The sequence below is a fragment of the Protopterus annectens genome, chromosome 2.part2 (genome assembly GCF_019279795.1).
Source record: "Protopterus annectens isolate FY-2018-M chromosome 2.part2, PAN1.0, whole genome shotgun sequence".
In the NCBI taxonomy this organism is placed as follows: domain Eukaryota; kingdom Metazoa; phylum Chordata; order Ceratodontiformes; family Protopteridae; genus Protopterus; species Protopterus annectens.
Window position 1 is genome coordinate 712,949,107 of NC_056730.1, and position 24,735 is coordinate 712,973,841.

Sequence of the window (24,735 nt, forward strand, 5' to 3'; positions counted from 1 at the left end):
CGACAGTGGCACAGGAAAATAACTTTCTTGGGTGGCGTAAGCCAGGGAACCTTGTTGGCTAGGTTTACGTAGGCCCTTGGGCCGATAGCTTAGTACCTACTTAAGAACCTATGAAATACAAAGACAGTGGATAGTTTTAAAAGAATGAATGTTTTGATTATCAGGAAGAACAGCTCAATATCAACAGTATAAGACCCAATCCTGTGAGTCCTGTTGCTTTAAAAAACAAAGTATCCATGCATCCATAACCCCCTTTCTCCACTTTTTGTGCACATGGGGTTGGAGTGTCACATCAACAGCGGTCATCATTTTGAGCCAGTGTTCACACAGTAGTGTGGCTAGCCTTGCTGTGTTGTTTTTCCATGCCACTCACACACACACACACACACACACACACACACACACACACACACACACACACACACACACACACACATCAAGGTAAAGAAAAAAAATAGTAAATTCCAAAACATACTATTATACTTTTGAAGCACTTCTTGCAAGGTACTTTGCCAGTCCCCACCTGTTGATGTTGGCAGGGACATTTTCCTTATTATACTAAATCTGAGATCAGTATGCATTGAACTAATAAGAATACTCTGAGACAGGACAACTGTAGTATTTATCCCCATTTGCATTTTCAGTATTGTAATTGAGGATTACCCTAATGGTCCTCAGAAAAAAACAAAACACATGTACACATTTTCTGTAGACAACAGGTGCAGTGATGGAAGGAGGGAATATGTAACCCATGACAAAGGTAATTAAAAAAAGATACAGTGGAAAAACTAAAGCAGTTAAGATGGAATTAACATTACTTAATGACGACATCTCAGACAGGGAAACATTATACATACAAAAAAGATTACACAAGCAGACACAAATATAGTAGTGTACATAATCATGGAAAGAAAAAAAATAGATTACATTAAGATCACTGTGTCTGTTTTGTGATGACTAATTCAAAACACCTGAGGAGGAAGACAGTGACAGCACATGGGCAACACAAATACACAAGCCATTGTAAGATACCAAAAACAACAAAATGCTTACAATAAATGAAACAAGAAAACAATGAAAAAATGAACAGCCAACCACCTAAACTAAATCAAGAAAACTTTTGCTGGTCAGAAAGTAACAGCACTGTGAAAATAGCAAGTAATTCCTCGTAAGTGTAGTATTACAACAGACCATACTTTCCTGAACATGGAGGTATGCAGTGACAGTGCTGCTTTGTAAAGCTCTGTTATTTCAAAATGTCTGACCAACATCCAATGGGATTAGCAAGCTGCTTAAGGAAGCCATTTGAATGTTGCCAGGTAGATATAATTAAAGATTAATTAATTTAGGGTTTGCTGATGACAGATTACTTATAATAATGTTATTCTGCATTACCTTTAAAGGATTCACAAGACAAGTAATGCATTAATAAGGTATTAAAAACAGCATTTGCTGAAATTACAACAAAGCTTTTGGTAAGGTGTGGTACAACAAATTTATAATGACACTTGGCAGTTCTCTGTGCATATTTTAACAGGAAATTGCAGATAATTAAACAGTGAAATATGGGAATAATAAAGTTGTGTTAAATTCAGCTGTGCACATCCACATACCTATTTTATCTCTTTTAAAAGTGGAGATTTGCAGCCGAGTGGAATTTCCAGCACTGATTTCTCAGCACTTTCCAAACTTGCACTAACCATGTTTTTTTTTTTCATTCTAGAGCTGTTTTCTCTCTATTCTGCTACTGCCTGTAAAGGACTACAGATTTACATTCTGGTTGCTTTGTGGATCAAAACCAGAGAGACTTTTTTTTTTTTTAATTTTTATTTCAGGGACTAGGTGCTTACTAGGGAAAACAGTTTCACATGAGAGATATATGCCCCTGTTAGCCGCAGTGTAAAACTACCCTTGCTATCAATAGCAACATCACTTTTTTCATGTAGAGACTGCTAAAAATGCATAAAAGAGGAAGTTACAAGAAGATGGTTGGCTGTGCCAACAGGACAACTGATGGACTGTTAGCCACTGATTTGCTAATTTTCTTGATTATAGCTACAAATTCTGTTTTTTTAAGAAGTTGTCTGAACGTTTGTTTAAAACATTTCTAATCATTCTCTTCACACACCTTTACTTCTAGATAAACTATTCTCCAGGGCCACTGCCCCTTGGAAAAAAAGGGCAAATTAATTCCTCTTTTCAAATGTATTGGTATTCATGGATATGTGAGCTGCACATACAAATGGTACCCAATATGTGTGCATGAGCTCGCACACACATAAGTGTGTCAGTAACTTTGCTGAATAGCAGATTTATTGACCTATGATGCAAAGAAATACAATTAAAACTCACTCTTACAAAGCAAGGACAGAAGCAGTAACATATGTTCTTTGGGAGAAGCAAATCTTTACTGTTCTGTCCTGTGTTGGCAAACTACTTTACAAACACTCTGTCTCACTAAATTGGAACAAATTCCCTCTCCATATTAGATCCAACCTTTCCTTTCCCTGTTTTAAAAAGGAGCTTAAATCCCACCTACTAAACTTGAAATTATGCTGTTGCCTTGACCACATGTAGTCTTAGTCTGACCTACTGTATAACCTATTGCATCTCCTAACTTTCTTTCTCTGTTATTAACTTCTGCTTAAACTAACCTCCTAAACCCTCAGCTCTACTACTATAGCCCCCTCCTTTCTCTCCCCCTCCCATTCTCCACACTAGTTATCCTCCCCCCCCACTTCCTATCAATGTCTATACATTGTCCTTTTGAACAATGATTATATTTTTGTTTTTACTCTCATATGTAGTACATTTTGACTGCTGCTATCAGTGCAACCCTTAATGTTCACAATTTTTTTTCTTCTGTTTTTCTCTTTATAATTAATTTTGTATTTGCATTGTTTTTAATAGTTTTTGTCCTGTATGTTTACCTTTGCTTATGTTTGCTGGGGCTCTTTCCCCTTGAGTCTTCACTGAAAATGGGTTGCTTACTATCAGTGCAATGCAAATATCGAATAACCTTTTCTTTTTACAATTATTTTGTTTTGTGATTGTTATTTAATATTTGTATATTGTCACTTTATCTTTAATTATGTTTGCTGGGGCTTTTTCCCTCGGGTCTCCACTGAAAATGGGTTTATTTTCAAACTCAGTTGGACTAACCCAGTTAACAAATGTGAAATGAATGAATGAATAAATAAATAAATACATGTCTTTGTAGTCAGAAAATGAGTGCTAACATGAGTCCAGTGGGGTGCAATGAGATTCATTAGTACTCATTCTCTAGGTCTGATGTCAACTTTTCAAAGGTTTTGTTTCATAAAGTTGCAGCATCAAACTGTAATTTGATGAAACAAAGTATTCCCTATATGTGTATCCTCCAAAAACACATAACTTTGCATATCCCTGCAATGAAAAACTTACCAACTTTTGCCTATCACCCCACTTTCCATAAATCCATTTAGACTTCTGCATTCAAACATTTCTGCCTCTAATTCTGAATCATCTGAAAAATGTACTTGCATTATCTTCTAGCTCCCATTTCATATGAGAGAACTTGATAACTGGCCCCTGTAGCACTGCGTTGGTCAAACAATCCCCTTGCACAACCATGCATTCTGATTTACCTGATAACCATTGTTATGTCTGATCCACCGTCCTATCACCCACACTAACTCTCTTCAACTTACCTGCTAATCTTCTGTATGGAACAGGATCAAATGGTTTACTTGTCCAAATACATATCTATAGAAAGATCCTTAACTCCCATGTTACTTAGGTTCATAGGTAGGTACTAGGCTATCGGCCCAAGGGCCTAAGTAAGCCTAGCTAACAAAGTTCCCTGGCTTACGCCAACCCAAGAAAGTTAATTTCTTGTGCCCCTGTCGAGCAGAGCCACAGACGTGATCCCCGGGGTGTATTTCCTATTTCCCATCCACTCATCAAGATTTTTCTTGAAGAGTGTTAATGAGCAACTTTGCTTGACAGAAATGAGTAGCTTGTTCCAGAGTATGGGAAGTCTTTGGGACAGGAATCTATCCCTCCAGCAAGTCCTGTTTATTATGGTGACATGGTTTAGGTCCCCAGAGCGTGTAGCTCGGAGGGATTGGGATTTCTTTAGGTGTAGCATGTCCAACAGCTCTGGGTTTGACATAGCTTTATGTGTTAGGCAGAGATAATTTTGGAGTAGGCGATATGCTACAGAGTAAAGCTGGAGTTTTTTGAGATGATCAGTGCAGGGCATCTGTTTGAGGCCAGTAATTCTCTTTGTGAGATACTTCTGTGGCCTTTCCAGCTGCTGCAGATGTCTTGTGAGGTACATTCCAAAAGGGGCTTTGTACTCTATAATGGGTCTAATGAGTGTCAAGTAGAGGGGAACGATGACCTTTTTTTTCCTGGATGAGAACCCTTTTGTGATGAGGTGTGCTATGTAGAAGGATTTCCTGACTACTGTGGCAATGTGATTATCAAAGGAGAGACTACTGTCCACCTGGGTCCCAAGGTCTCTTATCACACTTTCGGTGTTAATAAGACTGCTGCCTATGTGGTAGTTCATGGGTACAGAGTTTTTACCAAAGGGGATAACAATGCACTTTTTGGCATTGAGCTTGAGGCCATGGCTCTGACACCAGGCATCTGTCTCAGTGAGGCCCTTCTGTAGGATGTCCACATCATTTGGGGAGTTGACTATAGCTCCTAGTTTGCAGTCATCTGCGAACTTCATTAGCCAGAGGCCTTCTGTGTTAGCCTGTACTTCAGAGAAGTAGATACCAAACAGGAGAGGTCCCAGGACTGAACCCTGTGGTACTCCACTTGTCACTGGTTTGAAGTCAGATTTGGAGTCTGCAACTTTTACAGTGTGGGTTCTGTCAGTGAGCCAGTTAGCAACCCATCTTGTGACATAGGGATTTATACCTAGTTTAGTGAGTTTAGCTATAATTCCAGAATGGGGGATGGTGTTGAAAGCCTTGGCGAGGTCAAGATAGGCTGTGTGAACCACCTTACCCTCATCTACAGCTTTGGTGACTGCCTCAAAGAAGTCGACCAGTTTCAGAAAGCAAGATCTGCCTTTCACAAACCCGAACTGGGTGGAGTCCAGTGTTTGGAGGTTACCAATGTCTTTGTTTATGAATTCCATGATGATAAGTTCCATGGCCTTGCAGACGAGGCTCTTCAGGCTAATAGGGCGATAGTTCCCAGGATCAGTGGTGGCTCCCCCTTTGTGGAGTGGGATAACTGTTGCTGTGCACCATTCAGTGGACACAAAGCCTGACGTGAGGCTATGACTGAACATGGTACTTAGGTGGGGAGACAGTTCGTTCTGAAGTTCGTGTAAAACGCAGCCTGGGATGTTGTCCAGTCCCATGGATGCTGTGTTCTTGGCTTTAGAGAGTGCTGCTTTTACCTGTAAAGTTGTGATTACAGGGACTCTGCATTCTTCCTGTAGAGATATGGGCCCTTTAGGGGGTAAGAGGGGGGTAAAGTTAGCACTGAACCTATCTGCCAAGATGTTGGCAATATCAGTTGGTTCTGTAATTTTTGTGCCATTGTGCTGTAACTCAGAGCAGATCTGGGTGTTGCCAGTGAGATTCTTGACATAGCTATAGAATGCTTTGTGGTTGTCCTTAGAATCAGTGGCAAACTTAACCATAAAAAGTAGTCAAACTAGTTTGCTATCATCTTTTTCCTAAAAAAAGGCAATTTTACTCAGCCTTCCCATGTATGGATATTAAGCTTACATTTTTCCTACTTGCATTTTTTGAGATATTAAGTATATACCATATTTAGATGTACCCCCTTCAGCAACTCTGACTTGAGCCATCTGCCCTTAGTCTCTTATCCCCCAGTCTGTCCAGAACTGCTGGTGGTAGGAGAGGTTTTCTATACTACTCCCAAATCATTCTGCTATGCATACAAGAGAATTCTGCACCAAGGAGCCCAAAAGCTTTGGAATCTAGCTGATGGGGTGGGTCTTGCTTAAAATTCCAAATTTCTACAGATTTTAATGTGGAAATGTGTCTTACATTTCTGGCAAAAACAAGCTTTTCACACATTATGATTTTCTGAAAAAGTTTATTAAAACAGCTTCAATCTTGATGACATACATAGTCTTGTACTGTTAATTTTCTTTTCTTACAAAACTTCACTTATGAAAGAGACTGTTGTACAAACAGGTACAAACATATTGAAGTCCAGTTAAGATGTGTCTCTGAGCATATTAAATATCATTTAAGATGTGTCTAAGAGTGCCTTATCTGCAGCTGCTTATTTATTTGTATGCAGATCAACATCCTTCAGAATGCAAAGACTTCCCTTACTAGTTTTACATATGCATCATCAGAAGGTGGCTTCTTCTGACTACCAGGCTGAAGAAACTTCTTGATGGTGGGCACACTGCTTATTTTAGTCTTGAATTCCTGAAGACAACAAAAAGTAAAACAGGAATGTTATAACTAAAATGCATACATGAATACTGAATGCTAGGTACAGCAATTCAAATAAATTTACACAAAACAGAAACTAATTATTAATAATGCATATTTTGTTTACAACTAGACATTTAAATGTTGTACCAGTTTTACAAAAAAATTAGCTCCCTGATCATCTTGGTATGCTACTTTCACTTTGGCAAAAGTCATACGTTGGGAGCTTGGCTCCCCCTACCTTCTGATTACTATAATCTGTTCCACAGCACCAAATCAGGAGTAAGGAGTGTCAAAGTGCCAGAAAAGGTACATTTTCATTGCAGCAGCTCAGACCAGAACTCCAGTCTGTCATATCTTAACTTCCTGTATTACTTGCTGGTAGTCTTTTTTTTATCCCCATTCTGGAAGTGAGAAAATCACATTGAGCAAAACATGCCAAAGCAGGAATGGAAACAAATCATATAAAAGGAAAATAAATACAGGAGACCCTTTACGCTGTATGCAAAGGCAGGTGCTACTATCCATTTTGTAGGAAACAAGATGGAGAGTGTAGACCTGTCAATCCAAAGAAGTGTGACTGCATGTAGGTAATATAAACGTTTTCTACAAGGAGCAGGAACAGAACCAGCTGCAGAGTATTTTAGCCTTCATAGACTCACTACCCAAAATGATTGTAATGCTGTCTTAGAACATTCGCTCAACATTTCACTGTTTTTTTCTTTCACAATGAATTCTAATCAGTCAAAACTGAATGGGGTATAGGTATAACAGCCCCTTGGGGGATTTCATCAAAAGCAAGTATCAAACATTTGCAATAAAACTTGGAAGAAGGTTAATGTCAGTAACTATTGAAAAAATTACAGACATTACTGATGTGCTAGGGATAGTTGTGAAAGGATCTTCAATAAAGTAAACATAGACAACTTGCTTTGTTTAAGAGCTGTAAACATTTTTGGAAAGAGACAATCTTGTAGGTAGTAGTACACAGCAAATAAAGCTTTCCTAAAACATTAAAGGAAAGTAGGTGACTGATTCTGAGCAATTGCTTTCAGAAAATTCTTTTGTCCCCCATGAAGTGCTGCATTAGATATTTTACTAACTTCTACTTCTGAGAAGTGCTAATCTTTAAATTTCACTGGTAACTTCAGAAAGTAACACACTTTGGCTAGGAGAGATCTAATAAATTTATTACGGCCTGCAATAACTTCATTGTTATACTTGTGCTTTCCATAACATCTCTGCATCGTCCGTTTCTAGATCTTTGGAAATCTGCAAATATTAGTTTGTCAAAGAAAGGGCCTAAAATAGAGTGGCCTTCTTTAAACCAGTGTCTCCACCTTCTCCCTTATCAAAATACTACAGAAATAATAGCCATTCAAATTAAAACCCATCTTGACCCCTATGGTCTACTCAGTGACTAGCAAAGATTCAGAAAAGGGCAAACTGCCTGTACTGCACTCCTAACACTCTGAAGTTCTACTTTAATAATCATGGATAAAGGAGAGCTGAAAGCAGTCACTTTCTCTGATCTGACAAAAGCATTACACTCTGCAGACCAGACGCTGGTGTCTGAACTTGCCCTGTAAGACCTTGGTAACACCATATTATATGGGTTTTCAAAACAACACAGGACAGATCTTTCTGCATCATACCTCTCAACTGTCCAGATTTTTGTTCTATTCCTCATAAAATTTGTGGTTTTATAGCAAATCACCAGGATGATCTGAGGACTGAAGTCACTAAATAATGGCATACATTTGAGTTTCAGACTTCAAATCCTTAAAAAAATGTATGTTAACACAAACCCTGTCATTCTAGCAACTTTCTAAGTTTATAAGAGCAATATTTAAAATCTGTCCCTATTTTTGAGCCTTTTCCCCCCATTTTGCCAGGCTTTGTCCAGATTTCTTGCACTAAGAGGTTGAGAGGTATGTTCTGCGTATTAACTAAACAAACTCACTCCTCCCAGTAAACAGGCAAAAATGCTTAGTATTGTAGCCCCTTATTTTCTAAGTTTTATAAAGTTCTCCTTATAAGCCTCAGAAATTTCATAGTATCTGTTATGCAGACATATGATAATCTGGGAGTTCCACAACAATCAGAGTAATACTGTCTCTAAACTGTCCCTAGACATAACTTAGAAAACCTGGGTCTGGTGATCAACCTCAATTAAAAAACAATCAAGAAAAAAATTTTTTGAATCTCATAAAAGGTTGGCCAGAATAAAGTATATATTGAGCACATCACTGGTTTAGGAGGATGTCAAAATGATGCAGCAAAACCATACAAGTATTTTATGTTAGATTTGACAACAAACTCGTCTTCTGCCACTTTCATAAATTAATTTTCGAAGTTTCAGCTCTAACAACCAGCCACAGTATCTCAGGCCTTGTCAGAAGATGAAAGTCAATCTCTGGTCAAAAGGATAATTTTCCTCTGTCTGGAATGTGAAGTGCCTGCAACCTAGGCACACTCACGTAACTGGAACAAGCTTCGGATTATTCATAAATATGTCACTTTATCACAGGAACTCTGAGTGTAGCTGCATTATCCTGGCTGATGGTAGGCAGCGTCCTATTCTGTCATGAGCTAAACTTCCCGTGTATAAATTAATTTGCAAAGCTGTCAGTCTGCCCCAGTGTGGCTCAGTGCATATAATGCTAAAGTGGAAACTATCCAAAAAGCCACAAAAAACATGACATTCCTTATCATTCTGGACAAAGTCAAAAATAATGAGGGGGCAAAGGCCAAAAATTCAGGGACATATTTTAAGTATTGCATTTGGAAAGTTGACAGGTTTCACATTAGAATCAATTTTCTGAAAGATATGAAGTTTGAAATTCAAATGTCTGTTATTTAGTGACTTCAATCCTCAGTGATGTGCCAGAAAACCATTGATTTATGAGGAACAGACTAAAAATAGGAGGCAAGAAAATCTGGACATCCTCTGAAAATCTGAGATTTAGAGAAGTATGCTTCCAAAGCATTCTTAATTCTGGGACCACAAAGCTGGAATTCTCTTCCATGTGAAATTAAACCCCATTCCACATTACCAAATCAAGAAAATACCTTCAACTTTTGTGGGACTGTTACATAATCCAAGTGTGTAGCCAAGCATTTCATTTGTAACCTTGACTAGTCAGTGTGACTTGGACCTGGATAATATCTGCTGTCTGATTTTTATATCTAGGTTTAATTCATTTTGGTATTTTTTGTTGTAACTATATCGTGTCTAAAGAGCAGCCCCTCTGGTTCATTTTGCTTAATTGTACACATTAATACATTTTTGATTTTACAGATGTCTTTGTCTTGTACATGCAGAGCCTAGTAGTTTATGTATCATCATTAACCGTGCCTTATATTACATACGTTAAATCAACCATTCATATCCCCTAAGGACAAATTCAAGTTACATTTGTTCATAAAGGGAGAAAAGTGAAAAGCTTAAGTATGCCACCAAAGACATCTAAATCAAAGTACAGGGTTGGTGGGCACTTTACTGAAATGTCAAGACTCACAATGTTGAGTTCCAAAATAATGACAAAAAAAAGGGACCAAAGATATAGGAGAAAAGCAAATATCAAACATCACTTGTTTTTTGCAGGGTGGCAAACCTCCCTGCATGCCCTGATGTGGGAGTTTGCCCCACATCTCCTAACGTGTGTGTGTATATATATATATATATATATATATATATATATATATATATATATATATATATATTTTTTTTCCACTCAAAGATCACCATACCTCAGAAAAAAGGGAATATTCTGAGAAAGGGCAATATCCGAACTGGACTTGGTACACACACACACACACACACACACACACACACACACACACACGCATATATATATATGTCAACTTATACATAATTAAAATAACAGTGCACTGTTGTAATGCTAAAAATGTTTCCTCTTTTCTTTTGAATGTTAGTGCCAAACTTGCAAAAGACATTTAATATTTTGCGAATTAGAGAAAAAGGAGCTGACAGTTATGAAAAAAGATTTCCTCTGTTGTCCCTTTATAACCAAACTTCAAGGGTATGACAGCATTTTGTTTTCTCCATAGGCAAAATGGTTTCATACCTCTAGCATCTGGGATGAAAAAGATGCAATAAAGACAGTGGCCTTTCCCCATGTGATCCGTAAACAACAGCATGACTTCATGTCTTAAACCTCCCATATATTAGCTCTCAAACTTTGGCAAAATCACTCTCCTGTGGCAAAGCTCTGGGCCAGGTAATTTTCTTTTTAGGTATATCATAGCATGCTAGCATGCACTGCTGACACACACAAGAAGCCAACAACCTTTAAGGCTGTGCATAGATCTGAACTTTGCTTGGAGAAAACCAGCTTATGAGAGTCCTTTGTCATAAAAAAAAAAAAGAAATCTAGAAGGCAATAAGATTTCACCATAACTGTATATATTGCATTTTCCTTGCTCTTTGTATGTAAATTGCATGAGTGTCCATGCCATTATTATAACTTAAACTGGGACAATGTTTTCTAAGAACAGCCTAGTTCAAGTTCAGTTAGAGAAGGCATTACCTTTTAAACCTACTGTATTAAATCATTTTTATTTCTTTTCCTCGAAACTATCTTCCTAAAACCTTATGACAACCTGGCTGAGACAGTGGACAGGTATATCTTTTTTTTTTTTGTGGACAGGTATTAGGTATATCTTAATACACAAGCTAAGCCCTGATCAGATAATTCTGACTGGTACTGCAGGAATCAAAATACGAAGCAACAGACTTGGGTTAAATTGCTGTCACTCCACCAGTACCATACGAATAAAGAGGACTTCCTGTACCTGAGTCTCCTTGCTTCCTGTAAGTAGATCTATGTGAGCTAGTCAATGAGTAGACCACAGGGAGTCAAGATGGATCTTAATTTGCATGGTGATTCTTTTCTCTAATAATTTGATAAGGGAGAAAGTTGAGAAACTGGTCTAAAGGAATTCAATCCACTTAGGGGTTTGCTTTGACAAAGCAATGTTTGCAGAGTGACTAATTTTACACTGAATTCAGTTACAAATATATATTGCAAGTAGACATTGGCAGAGACACAAACTATGTTTTTGAAATACAGTTTACCTTTCTGCAACTATAGGAAGGACCTTTTCCAATAGGAACCAAGGTTAGTTACATCAGATTACAAGAGCTGTTTTTCCCACAGAGAGGTTCTTTCACCTTCAAAGTAATGAATTTTCATAAGGATTACTTTCTCAGCTCTGGACATCTATACATTTGAAGAGTCTTTCAACTGCACTTATATGACTTAGCTTCCTGACTCAAGTTCTTTTATGACTTAATTGCAAGCAATTAGGTTCTTCCTATAGCTGCAGAAAGGTACACCGTATTTCAATAACAAGTTTTATACATTCTTTACCTTTCATCTCCTTTTCACATTCACAGAGAAAAGTAGGTTACCTATTTTTTCAGGCTACAAAAGCGCATATTTTGCAAATTTCACAGAACTTTAGCTGTACAAATGTGTTAGCATTCAGAAATAAGAAAAAATACATCACACTTGTGTCTCTATCCTGGCATCACAGTACTATTTAAAATAATTAATAAATGCTTCAGAGAGTGATACAAAGAAGGGCCTAGGTCGAAGACATCTTCAGCTCACGATTTCAGTTTTTGGGACAGCAAAATCTTCTGTGGAATACACTTCTGTCTGAGTAGAAGCAAGCTGATGCAAAATGATTATGGTGGTTGGAGGGGGCCACATTCTATGTTCGAAAGGTTGACTGGTTTAGAATTCTGATGGAACAGGGACTGCATGGCAAGTCACTTATCAAAATGGTAAGGAATACAGTGGCAGGCATCTGGGGTGAACAGAACTGATAGGGATACTCCCAAACTACTCCAACAGAAGAAAAAAAAATGTGACAAATATGCAAACTGCACAAATGCAGAAGGCATCAATTCACTGAAGAGGTGGGTAGCACTAAGGGGAAAAACAAAAGCATTTAGCAAATGGGAAACTGAAGGACAGCAATACCAATTAAAAACAAAAGACAGCAGGAAAGGATGTCAAAAGCAAGTCTCTAAACTAGAAATGTAACTTGCTTGCCTTGTCTAAAATATGTGCAAAATTATAGATAAGGCAACCACCAATTAAGACTAAAGAATGTAGACATAAGGTAAGTTATGGGTGAATGTAAAACTGGTAGCTGATATGTTTAGAATACAAATGTATACTTTTCACAAAACAACATGCAGGAAGTTAACCCAGTCCAGACAGCAGAACATCCAGGGTGGAGAAGTCTTATCCTAGCTCTTTCACAGAGGTGAGGGACCATAAAGAATGCCTCTAAAGCAGGCATGGTTTTTGACAATGGAGTCTCTGGCTGAGGAGAATCCAGAATAAAGTGAAAGATGAAAACCCTGACCAGATGTCATTTTCCCCACTGCATCATCCACAGAGGAATCTCTATAAATCGGCGGTGTTACAGCTGAATCATGTTGTGTGGATCCTGTGGAAACAGACTGATGAATTTCCTGAGCTGAGCAACAAGAGCTGATGTGTGACTTTTGCGCGTGCTACGGATGTATTTTCACACTTGAATGAGCTCAACGTGAAACTGCAGGAAGGAGCAGTTTGTGCATGACATGTACACAACAAAGCAAAGCCTTCAAATCCAAGCTGGCTTTATTCTCCCAGCAGATTTTGAATTCATTCATTCATTTTCCTAGACTCAGTCCGACCCTGCCTTAAAAGAGAAGTTCAGCTCTCTGAAAAAATGACTATTCTTCTATTCATCACCAATGATGCCGCTTCCAAATCTAAAGTAGGCGATGATGTTGGCTTTGGCTTTGCTTTGTTCGCCTTACCTCTGTGAACAGACCAGCATCATGATCATCAACAGCCACAGCCACAGATCCACAGACCTAGACCTCAGATCCATCCTGAGAATCATCCAACAACACAAAACACTAAAAACTAACTTGAGGCTGAAAAGCGACCAACAGAAAAAGGAGACCAGCAACCTAAAATTGAGAGTGATGGTGATATCCTGAAGGATAACAGAACTTTCAGTGCTTTTAAAATAAAATGGTCATTTATTGATTTTCAGTGTTTTTATTTTTCCCCAATGAGGTGATGTTTTCAAAGCATGCCATCTATCTGCTTTGTCAAATGTTAGAACTCAATGCTCTAAAGGCAACCAAGGAAAGGTGGCCTGATGGGATTTTTCACAATAGATGAAAAGAAGTTTTAGTGAACTGGTAACATATCACTAACCAGTCTTTCTAACAAATCATTGGGACAGGACAAACTGCCTGAAGACTGGAAGATGTTAGGTGTGATTCAAGAGAAAAAGCAAGGAAAACTGGAAACAAAACAATCCTTCAGTTTGGCATAAGTAAACAAACTATAGAATTCAACACTGGAGAAAATCATTTTGGATGATCTGAAGCCAGTGGAGTACAAGACCCAAGGCAAATTCATAACTGGAAAAAACAATTATTTGATTAAGTAACCAGGTGGTTAACCAAAAACAGGCAGTGGCTACAGTCTGATTAAAATTGTAACAAGGCATCTGACACTGTACCACAGAAAAGAGTAGTGAACAAATAAGACAGACCTTCAGTGGGTCTTGGGCTGGTAGCACAGGTAAAGCACTGAAGAGACAAGTCACAAAGTTCTGTTTACAATAAAAGGGCGTTACCATTGGGATACCATAGGAAATGGCATCAAAGGAAAACTGGTTATTTTGCTGATAACCTTATTTTATATGTATAAAAAAGCATGACAGTGGAATTGGCAAGTTTAAAGGGAGAGAGAAAACATAGCAACTTACACAATGCAAAAATGCATCCATGAGGTAAAAAAGACCACAAAACCACACAATGTTAAGAAGTGGAAATAAAGGGTGACAGGATATGGAGATACATAGGAAAACACATCGGCCATAGAAAATACACTATTTTTCTTTGGCTAGACAGTTGGTAAGAAAATCTGGAGGATTTCATATAATTCTGGAGAGCTCATCTTTGCAATAGGCAGGTTTACAGGCAGTTCACAGCAAAATAAGAAAATGCGGCACATGTTTTTCATTAGAAGCAGTATTAACATTACTAAAAGTTTATTATGAATAATAGTACAGCAAAGAAAAAAAATGAAATATTTATTACAAAATAATTCATTGTGAATTATATAAAAGTTTTAATTTTCAAAAACTGATTGCTTTTGTCCAAAACTTTAAATTTTCTTAAAATTACTAGTTTCTGCTACTGGAGATAGTTTTTGCTTCTTTTACTAAATATAATTTACTCCAGGTTATGCTAGATTTGGCACTAGTCTATACAGCAAGGGAGGTAAGGGGTTATAGCTTTCCACACAGGATGTATGATGGGTTGTACCACCCCATCTCCCTTGGGTAAGTGTTGTAAGTGTCTCAACAGGCAGCATATTTGGCTTTGGTGCTGAAAGACCATAAGGCTGTGGGTTCTATTCCCATTCCAGGTGACTGGATTGCAAACAGTGCAGTGTAGGATTAGAGGAGTGCTGCACTCCTGAATGTGTCATCCTCTGGATGACACGTTAAACTGAGGTACCATCTATTTGAGTTGGTGGTAGCTCAGGTGGATGTAAAAGATCTCACAGCACCTACTGAAAAGAGCATGGAAGGTTCCCTGATGCCTTGGTTAAATTCCCCCAGTACTATAAATACCACCTCTGATCTCCAATGAAAAGAGACCACTAGCCTAATGGGTCTAACCATCAAAGGATAAATAAAATAAAAAAGTGGGTATTTTGCAAAATCAGACATTTTGGATGTTGAAATCTCAGCTTTTGCAGAACTGCTACTGAATAAAATTGCTGACTGGAGTTTCTTTTTTTTAGGAAATGTTATGTAGCATTATAAGAAGTTTTGAGGAAAGGATAATAGGGAACAGGTTACAAACCCGTGTAGTTGGTGTATGCAAGACAAACTCAAACTGCTGAGGAGATCCACAGAGTCTAACTAGATTCTATTGTTAAAAATGTATTTTCCCCATGTGCAAATGGCCTTTTGGAAGAGGTATGGGCAAAATCAGAGATGGATTTCAAAAATGCATGGGACACATATATTTTTGTAAGAGATGAGGAAAATCTCCAATTTACTGGAATCAACACTATATTTAATAGTTATACAATTGGAAGACTAAATGAGTCAAGTGGCCTTCATAGGTTCAATAACTAGCTCATAGCCTAACAGCCTTCTAGAAGCTTGATGGATGTTGTCTCATGATGAAATAGGCATATATACATGCATTCATCAAGGTCCCTTTTTAATTGTGACTTTCTGCCTGATATACTGAGATTTTCTCTACAAAATGACCAGTGAATAAAACTTGAGAGATGGTCTTGAAAGCCCACTGGCATTTTGATTTTAGAAGTCTCCTAAAGACTACTAGTTGGGACAAATCACAACAGGTAAACAGAAACAGTTACCAAAGTTTACACATGGATTCTAATGACATCAGCATTCTGGAAACTACTTTCTTGCAAATGGAAAAAAAAAGAAATTTATTAAACTGGAAAGTTTACAATGGGAGTATATTTTCCTCAATACAAGTTTCAAGAACAAGTGAGTTCCTACAGGACTAAGATTTAATAAAGTCCCTATGCAGAATAATACTGACAAAAAGATCTCATGTCTGAATGGAACAACATTCTAGAGGAAGCAGGTTTGAAACTGGTCAGTGTCCTCATTAAACACAATAGAAAATGTAAGATCTGATGGCTAAAGAAAGCATCAATCTGAAAGAAAAAGCCAGGCAAGTCTGGAGTATTTTATAGTAAATTCAATGAGATTCAATGCAGAATCCTTGCCCATGAAAGAAAAATCAAAGAAATCAAACTGTGAAAACTTCAGTGTGACATCACAGATTATAGCCACCACCTACAGGACACTGTAACTTCTGACATCAGCTCTAGAGAACCTTCAAAACAACATTCCAGTTCCCCAAAAATGCAAATTTAAAGCGAGATGCTTAGAGGGAGCCCCCCCCCCCCATTTTCCCTGCTTCACCTTTTCTCCCAAGATGTCACTTAGCTACACTGATCTTTCTCAACATCAAACCACCCGTGAACATGATACTACTGGTCACCTTATGCAGGGATGAGAGGTTTTTCAAGGAGGCCCTGCTCCTGTGGTTCTGGACATTTACCATAGGAAAGAGATGAAGAGGGATGTTCATTTGAATTCCACTCTGAGGAATCAGAAGCCAAGAGGTATTCAGATGAGGTACCTAGGACCTTCTTACTCTCAGAGGTACAGCTCCTACTAGAGAGAGAAAGATGAAGGGGCTACAGACCTTCTATCCATTAACTGGATTGCCAAACTACAGACTATGGTTTGGAGCCACTCCTCTAAATCCCTTAGGATCTCTAAGGTTTGGAACTGCTGCTGTAAATCCCTTAGGATCTCTAAGGCTTGGAACCGCCCCTCTAAATCCCTTAGGATCTCTATGGTTTTGAACCAATCCTCTTAATCCCTTAGGGTCTTTAAGACACTGAGTACAGGGACGCCTTAAGATCCCAGTTTGCCAAACCCATCTTTCTCCTCGGTGGAAAACTTGTGACCCCCTTATCAGCTATTAAAATGTGAATGTAAAAGGCACAAAAAGGTACAATGCCATTCTGCAACAGTAAAGGGCATATGGGGAGGGGTACTGTGGTACAATGCATGGCCTCACTAACAACTACAAACTACGCAACTTCAGAAAAAGTCAGTATTTCGAGGGAGCACTACACAGAATGACATCTGTGGAAACATTCACTACAAACAGTTGTCCTTAAGAAATAAAGACAAATGTATCAGTATGTACTCTTAAAACTGCAGATAATTACCTGTAGCTTAGGAAATCTGGAGAGTATTGAAGAAAATTTCTCTTCCACTGCTAGGATCATCTCAAGTACTTGAACATCTGCCCAACTGAGGCAATCTCCAACAAGGTAATCCCCACCATGTGTTTTTAGTGCCTGTAAAAATGCCAACAATGTGTAAGTAGTATACACCAGTTTATTGTCAAGGCAAAACAGAATGATTAGCACTATACCAACAACATAACAACTTTTACTGATTCAAGTATGGTGGTGCATTAAGAACTGAGAGGTAGTTTTATTGTTAAATGTGAAATATGATAAAGCTATTTAGGTTAGTGCAATGGAGTTCACTTTGTTTTCATCTTATTTCAATGGAGGATATCACTTGGTGATTACTTAAAAATTCTGAGTGCTAACTAGTTTTGCGAACCTCTAATTTTAATGCAGAAAAATACAATAAACAAAGTCAAATATACTTACATCCAAGCACAAAATGTAACAATTAAAACAATATTAGAACAGTTGCTACAGTATGCAGTGTTTGCGTATAAAAGACCTCACATGAAGATAGCAACTAGAAAGCAGGGTATTCACTATTATCACACATAGTATTTGAACTTGAACTGCCAGAAAATAAAATTTGCTATAAAACAGCTGATAAAAAATTACAAAGTTCAGCCATTAAAATAATTTATGAGCTGTATGAAGCCTGTAGAATGAGACAAAAACATGTATGTAGCAATATATTCATTTTCCATTAATACTGTCTCACTGACTTTCTCAATGTGTGAACACGTCAGCATGCTTTAATACAGTAAAGAAACATATGGGCAGCTGATCCTGAGTTTGCTTTGTAATGTACTGCTCAACTATCTTGCTTTCAGATACTGCTTGACCTGAAATGCATTTGTGTGTTTCACTTACAGCTCTGCTACACGTTCAAGATGCTGGCAGTTTAGCACTGAGTGCATTAGTTCAAAGCTGAATATATTAATTCAAAGTTATTCTTGTTTTTTTTTTTTTGCTTATTTTATTTATTTATTTAATCAAAGTCTCTTTTCAGGGGGCAACGAATACTCTCTGGGTAAGTGACTTGCCAGAGTCATACAAAAGGCAAATGTAGGTGAAAAGAATCAAGCCCTGTACTGTACACCACAGGAGGCAGCTCATTAAAGTTCGGAACATTACCCTCTGTACTGTTACACTTTCTTGGTCATATTGCCACAATATTCTATACTGACTTTTTTGAACAGGACTGCCTAACAGAAAGATTTAAACCACCAGTTAATAATCCAATGGAATAAACGCTTTAACAGTTTATGATTTTGATTTGCATATATACAATGTTAAGATCACAAAACCTTGCTGAAATTCTTGTGTTTTAAATAGGAAATGTGAGGACAGATGTACAGATAGAGGCTTTAGACAATTTACAGTAGTAGCAGCCAGTTTTGTGATCATCCGCTCAGTTAGTTATGGCCGTCTCTTCTGACAATAGTGGGTACCATGACAAAATACAATTAAAATAGAAAGGGGTGGAGGAAACATACATAATGGTGGTAAGGTAAATTCTGGGCACTCCAATCCCAAGTTCTCTGATCAGCTCAGCTCTACAGTAGTATTTTTTATTTTATTAAATATTAATTTCCTCCTCTACCCACCAACTGGGAATACATTTTCTCAAACTGGGTACTGAACTGAATGGTTGTGCATGGCTGTGAAAGGGATTCTCTCAAGCAACATGGGAAATGCAGCTGGTCAACCAAATACTTGCCAAAACATTTGAAATGAAGTATGTGGCAGTGAAAAATGTAGGAAATTAAATTTTGGAGGGCAAAAATTGATTTCCTTCATTGTAGCACAGCTCAGAATATCAATAATATTCAGGACTTGCAGACCAAAGCTGATAGAAAAGATGCTGATATACTGGTTTGAGCTTCAAGTAGAACAAGCTGGAGAATAGACGTGGGCACAACAACCTTTGCCTAGTGGGTCTCCAAGAAGCCACAGAAGGGATTGGTGTTACATCCTTCTTGGGAAAAAAAAGTACTACAGCTACTAAATGATCGTTGAGAACTGGTAATTGAAAGGGAATGCCATGCATTGCCCTCTGTACCAGCTTCCTCTTAATTGCCTCATCATAACTGCTTAGGCTTTTAAAATTATGCTATTAAAGAGGCTTTGTTAGCAGCAGTGAAGGAAAGGAAGGATTTTTTACTGCAAGGTCAGAAGGTGAGATTGCTACAAGACTTCTGCTTGGTAGTGGTGAAGAGGAAGGCCTTTTGTGATGTGTACTCCCTATGTTTTAAAAATAAAATTCCCACATATCAAGTATTCAGTAACTTTGACTATGAAGCTTGATGGGAAAAAATACTTATTCACATCATCAGAAAGAGCTTTGTTATTTCTGCAGCAGAACATGCTTCACTATGATCTGGTGAATTTGCCTAGCAAGGCAGGAACCCAGTGATTCTCACCTATGGAGGCCCAGGCTGCTATGCCTATTTCACCACTTGTCATAGGTCAAGGCTAGTAACTGCTCCAGATATATTTACAGCAGTCCTTTCTCCTGACTGCAGTAGTATTCTGGAGGGTCACTGTAGTTTCAAAACTCAACTAAGGAAATAAACATCCCCACAGAAACTGACTCATAAGGAGGCTGCCAGGCAGCAGTTTCTTTTACTCCATAATACGTGTGCTCCATTAGAGGCAGGTTGTAACCTAAATGAAGGAGACAGTGCCTGGTTCTGTTTAGGAAATCATGGAGAACCCTGCGAAGACTGGTAGAGAAGGGTGAAGGCTGCCAGCCTAGCCAAACAGAATTTGATACATAATGCTGGCATTTGTAAATATAAATGTAAAATACAAGCTTGTGTCTTAAATGTAAAGAAGTGCTGTTTCAACAATGTGGCAACATTGCCATCTGCTATAAGGGAAACTAAGTCAAGCATTTCAAATCTTTCTTTTGAAGTTTTTCAAATCTAGCCTTTGATCTGTAGAGCTTGGAGTCAGTTTGTCTGAGCTAGCACATTCTTTTTATTGTTTTAAGGCTAACGTTAATGACCAGAATTTACATGTGGAATGTCCTTTATTGCTCTAAGTGTAAAAGAATGTAAATACAGTTTCTGTGTGGCCTGGGATGATGTAATGTTTAGCGGAACTGCAGTTTCAATTTAAACAGTGAGAACCAGAGATTATTAAACATTTTTGTCTTGATATCCAACCTACAGCACTGCCTGTTGTCTTAAGTAAGTTATCTTAGAAAATAGCTAGGATTATAAAGATTAGGCTAAGTGTTTTTTTCTGTTATGTCAGAACTGTACTATTTTAAGTTTCTGTGTGATCTCTGAACTCTTGAATAGCACTGTGGTGTAGTAGTATTGTCTTGTGTTTTTAGTATTTATTATTAAATATTTTTAAACCCTTTTCAACTGTGGTTGGTTTATGTAGAGATAAGTTAAGATCTGGAGTACATTGCATATTTATAGAGTTTATTGTACAAGGCCACTCTAATAAGCCTTAAGATTGCTTAGTTACACTACTATTGGATAATAATATTGCAGAGTAATAATTGGACACCCTTTTAATGGCCTTTGGGTAGCTGATAATTATTAGCTGGTGGTGGCAGTAATTACTACCATATAGTCTGGGTAAAGGGGCACAGACGGAGAATCTGTGTCAGCCTTTCCTAGGAGTGTCTGTGAAGCTGTATAAGTACTTATCTCAAAGTGTGTGTGTGTGTGTGTGTGTGTGTATCAGCTACATGGGCAGGGACATGAAGCACTGGTTGGACAGAGAGGGTAAAGGAGGTTAGCTTGCCAGCTTGGCTGAGATCTGGACCCTATAGCTGTGCCAGTGGGAAGTCTTATTGGGGACTGGGGAGCAAGGGAGCAACCAGCCCCAGACTGACTGTGATCTCTGTGTGCACTTAAGGGAAATTGTACTTTACTGTGTGTATTTGTTATCCTTTCCTCTTATATGAGACACCCTCTCTGGTGTTAATAGTGAGTATTGAGGTTCCTTAGTTGCTGGGCCAGGGCACGGGCGTCACATGTGGTTTGCAGTGGTGGGATCCACTTCACATATGTGGGATATCCACATCACATATTAATTAGTTGGCAAATACTAATTGGCTTGTAGTGGTATGGGTAGAGTGAATCCTGAAGTTTATGTACAGTGATCTCTGAAGGTGTTTTGTACTCTAAAACAGCACAGTGTAAGAAACTTCTCTGTGCGGAAGATTTTCAGTTCATATATTTCTAGTTAATCACTGTATATTAATCATATCAGACAATAGTAGTAGAAGTAGCGAACTTAAACTTGTCAAGTCAAAACAAAACAAAAAATAATAACAGAAAATATATAATTGTATAGCATTACTAAGTATTCGAAAGTAATCCAAGCACGGCAGGAAAACCACTCCCATGCCTGATATAAAGTATATATACATTTAGAAAGCTTGTGAGGAAATTATTACTCTATTTTTGTTTTACTTGGTTCACTTGTCTGTGTACTCAATAAAGGATTTTCGACTGGAAACAGGCTGCCTGCCTTGCTTGGATTACTTTCAAATACTTAGTAATGCTGAACAATTATATATTTTCTATTATTATTTTTTGTTTTGTTTTGACTTAAGAAAAGTTTAAGTTCGCTACTTCTACTACTATTGTCTGATCTGATTAATATACAGTGATTAACTAGAAATATATGGACTGAAAATCTTCCACACAGAGAAGTTTCTTACACTGTTTTGTTTTTGGACCCACTACACTTTAGTGGGTTGTTTTGAGACTTCGGGGATACCACGGAGATTACTTGTTTTTTGTTGGTAATCTAAAACAGCCACACAGTGAATACTCAGAGTTCAGATCACAATTGCTTTATTTCTTTTGTTAGCTTAGTTAGTCAGGGTAAGCAGGCAGCATGTCAGCAGAGGATTATGGAAAGTTGACAAGGAGCCAGCTGGTGGAGATGTGTGAGGCTAGGGGACTGGTGCATAGAAAAGTACAGTTTTGTACCTACCATAAATGTAGATGTTCGAGGATTCCATTGCTGCAGTCCTGACAATTGGGTATAGTCCGCGTCCCAGTCGGCCCGAATACCAGAGTATAAGGCTGACGTCGGTCATGGCGCCTTAGACTGACGTCAGTGGGTACTAATGCGCATGACCGGCGTCATTTCCTCAGTCTTTTCTTGCCCCAGATGTCAGAAGACCCAAAAGACAAGTCCCAAAACAACCTGCACCAAAAACATGTACAATATATACAACAATATATACAAAAATATAAGCATGTCAACTCACCTACACAACCACCCCTAAACACAGAGGGAAGGAGGGAGGGTAAAGTGGACTGCAGCAATGGAATCCTCGAACATCTACATTTATGGTAGGTACAAAACTGTACTATGTTCTTAGTCTTCCATTGCTGCAGTCCTGACAATTGGGTAGAATCCCAAAGCAGAGGAAAGGGAGGCTGGCAAATTATAAGGAAGTAGGAGCTGATAACATGCCTTGCAAAACAGCAGTGGCAAAACCAGCCCTAGACTTAGAGTAGATAGGAAGATGATAATGCTTAGAGAAAGTATGCACTGAACTCCAAGTAGCTGCTTCCAAAATATCCTTAGTTGCCACCCCTTAGAAATGCTGTAGAAGTGGCAGTAGCCCTAGTGGAATGAGGCCTAATCCCAGCTGGAATCTCCTTGCCATGATGGGAATAACAAAATGCAATGCAAAAGCCAATCCACGGAAATAGTTTGTTTTGACACAGGCTTGTCCTGTGAACTCAAGGCAAAAGAAACAAACAACTGCTGAGACTGCCTAAAATCCTTAGTCCTGCTTAAATAATATCTCAATTGCCTGTGTACATCTAAAGTGTGCAAAATCTTTTCCCCTTTATTTTGGGGATCTGCATAAAAGTAGGCAAATGAATAGTTTGGTTTAAAGCCACACTAGAAACCACCTTAGGCATAAAGGAAGGATTAGTACGTAATGATACCCTATCCTTATGGAAAATCAAAAGGCTCTACTGCCATAAGGGCCTGCAACTCAGACACCCTTCTTGCAGACGTAATGGCCAACAGAAAAGCAGTCTTCCATGACAAGTATTTCAACTCAGCAGTAGCCAGGCTCAAAAGGTTGTAGAGTAAGTTTTTCCAACACAAAATTGAGATCCCAAGCAGGAGTAGGAGGGGGTCTTATATTCTTTGCCCCTCTAAGAAACTGCTTGAACAAAGGATGCGAAAACAAAGGTGGGTCACAATCATAATGAGCTGAAATCGCTGCAGCATGAATCTTAATGGAAGAGAAGGACAAGCCTTTGTCCAATAACTCAGTAAGATATTGAAGAGCCACACTCAAATTAGGCTCAGTAATCTCCAAATTCTTTGCTGTACTCCAAAATAAAAATCTCTTCCATTTGTCTGCGTACCTTCCTTGTACTAGGTCTTCTAGCTTCCATAATCACATTTAAAACTTGCTGAGGAAGTTGAGACCTGCTGTGCTTCAAGAGAGAATATGCCAGGCTGTTAGATGAAGAGAGTGAAGCTTGACATTGAGTAGATGACCATCCTTCTGAGATAACAGATGAGGAATCAGAGGTAAAGGCCATGGAGGCTTCCTTACCAGACTCCGTAGTAGTGGATACCAGTGTTGCGAGGCCAATCTGGAGCTATCAAAATCATCCTTGGCCTGTCTTGTCTGACCTTTAATAATACCTTTGGAAGAAGAGGCAGAGGTGGAAAGGCATAGACATGAAGGTTTTCCAACTGAAAGACAGAGCATCCACTTTCCAAGCTGTGTGATGAAACCCCTTTGTGCAATACTTTGGCAGCTGGTGGTTTAGTGGAGAAGCGAACAGATCTATGTCTGGAGTTCCCCATGACACTGTCAATTTTGAAATACATGAAGATCCAGTTTCCACTCGTGGGGATCCATGATTTGTCTGCTTAACACATCTGCTAGGGAGTTCTGTGCTCCTGGCAGAAACCTTGCCTGAAGAGTTAGTTGCAGGCTTAGCAGTCTCCCATAAAATCATTGCTTGCCTGCATAGAGGATAAGAATGTGTTCCGCCTTGCTTGTTGATGTACCACATGACAGTTGTGTTGTCTGTTAGAATCAACACCTGCCCTGGAAGAAGTAACTCCTTGAAAGCTATCAATGCAAACTGGACTGCTAACATCTCCTTCATGTTGATATGTAGATGCAGTAGTCTGGCAGGCCACTTGTCTTGTATCCACTTTCCATTTAGATGAGCTCCCCAAGCAGTGTCCGAGGCATCTGTCGTTAAAACCTGACTCGCCTCTGGCCGGGTCACAGAGAGTCCCTTGTTTAGGTGACATTCCTGAGCCCACCACAAGAATTCCTTTTGAAGGCAAGGTATTATTTGAATGACAGTGTCCAAATCCTGGCAGTGCTGTGTCCATACATTTTGAGATACCATTGCAGCTTCCTCATATGCAGTTTGGCATTGGGAAGCACCAGAATA

At 38.6% G+C, this 24,735-nt stretch overlaps 1 protein-coding gene across 1 annotated transcript in view; it reads right to left on the minus strand.

Annotated features, from left to right (window-relative positions):
- Positions 1-6,055: 6,055 nt before the first annotated feature.
- Positions 6,056-24,735, minus strand: part of LOC122795781 (glutathione S-transferase-like) — a 227,903-nt gene continuing 209,223 nt past the window's right edge. The window contains exons 6-7 of the mRNA XM_044064112.1: positions 17,276-17,407; positions 6,056-6,416 (exon numbers count right to left, since the gene is read on the minus strand). Of these exons, the coding sequence (XP_043920047.1) occupies positions 6,294-6,416; positions 17,276-17,407 (255 nt within the window). The 3' untranslated portion in view covers positions 6,056-6,293. The remainder of the gene's footprint in view (positions 6,417-17,275; positions 17,408-24,735) is intronic.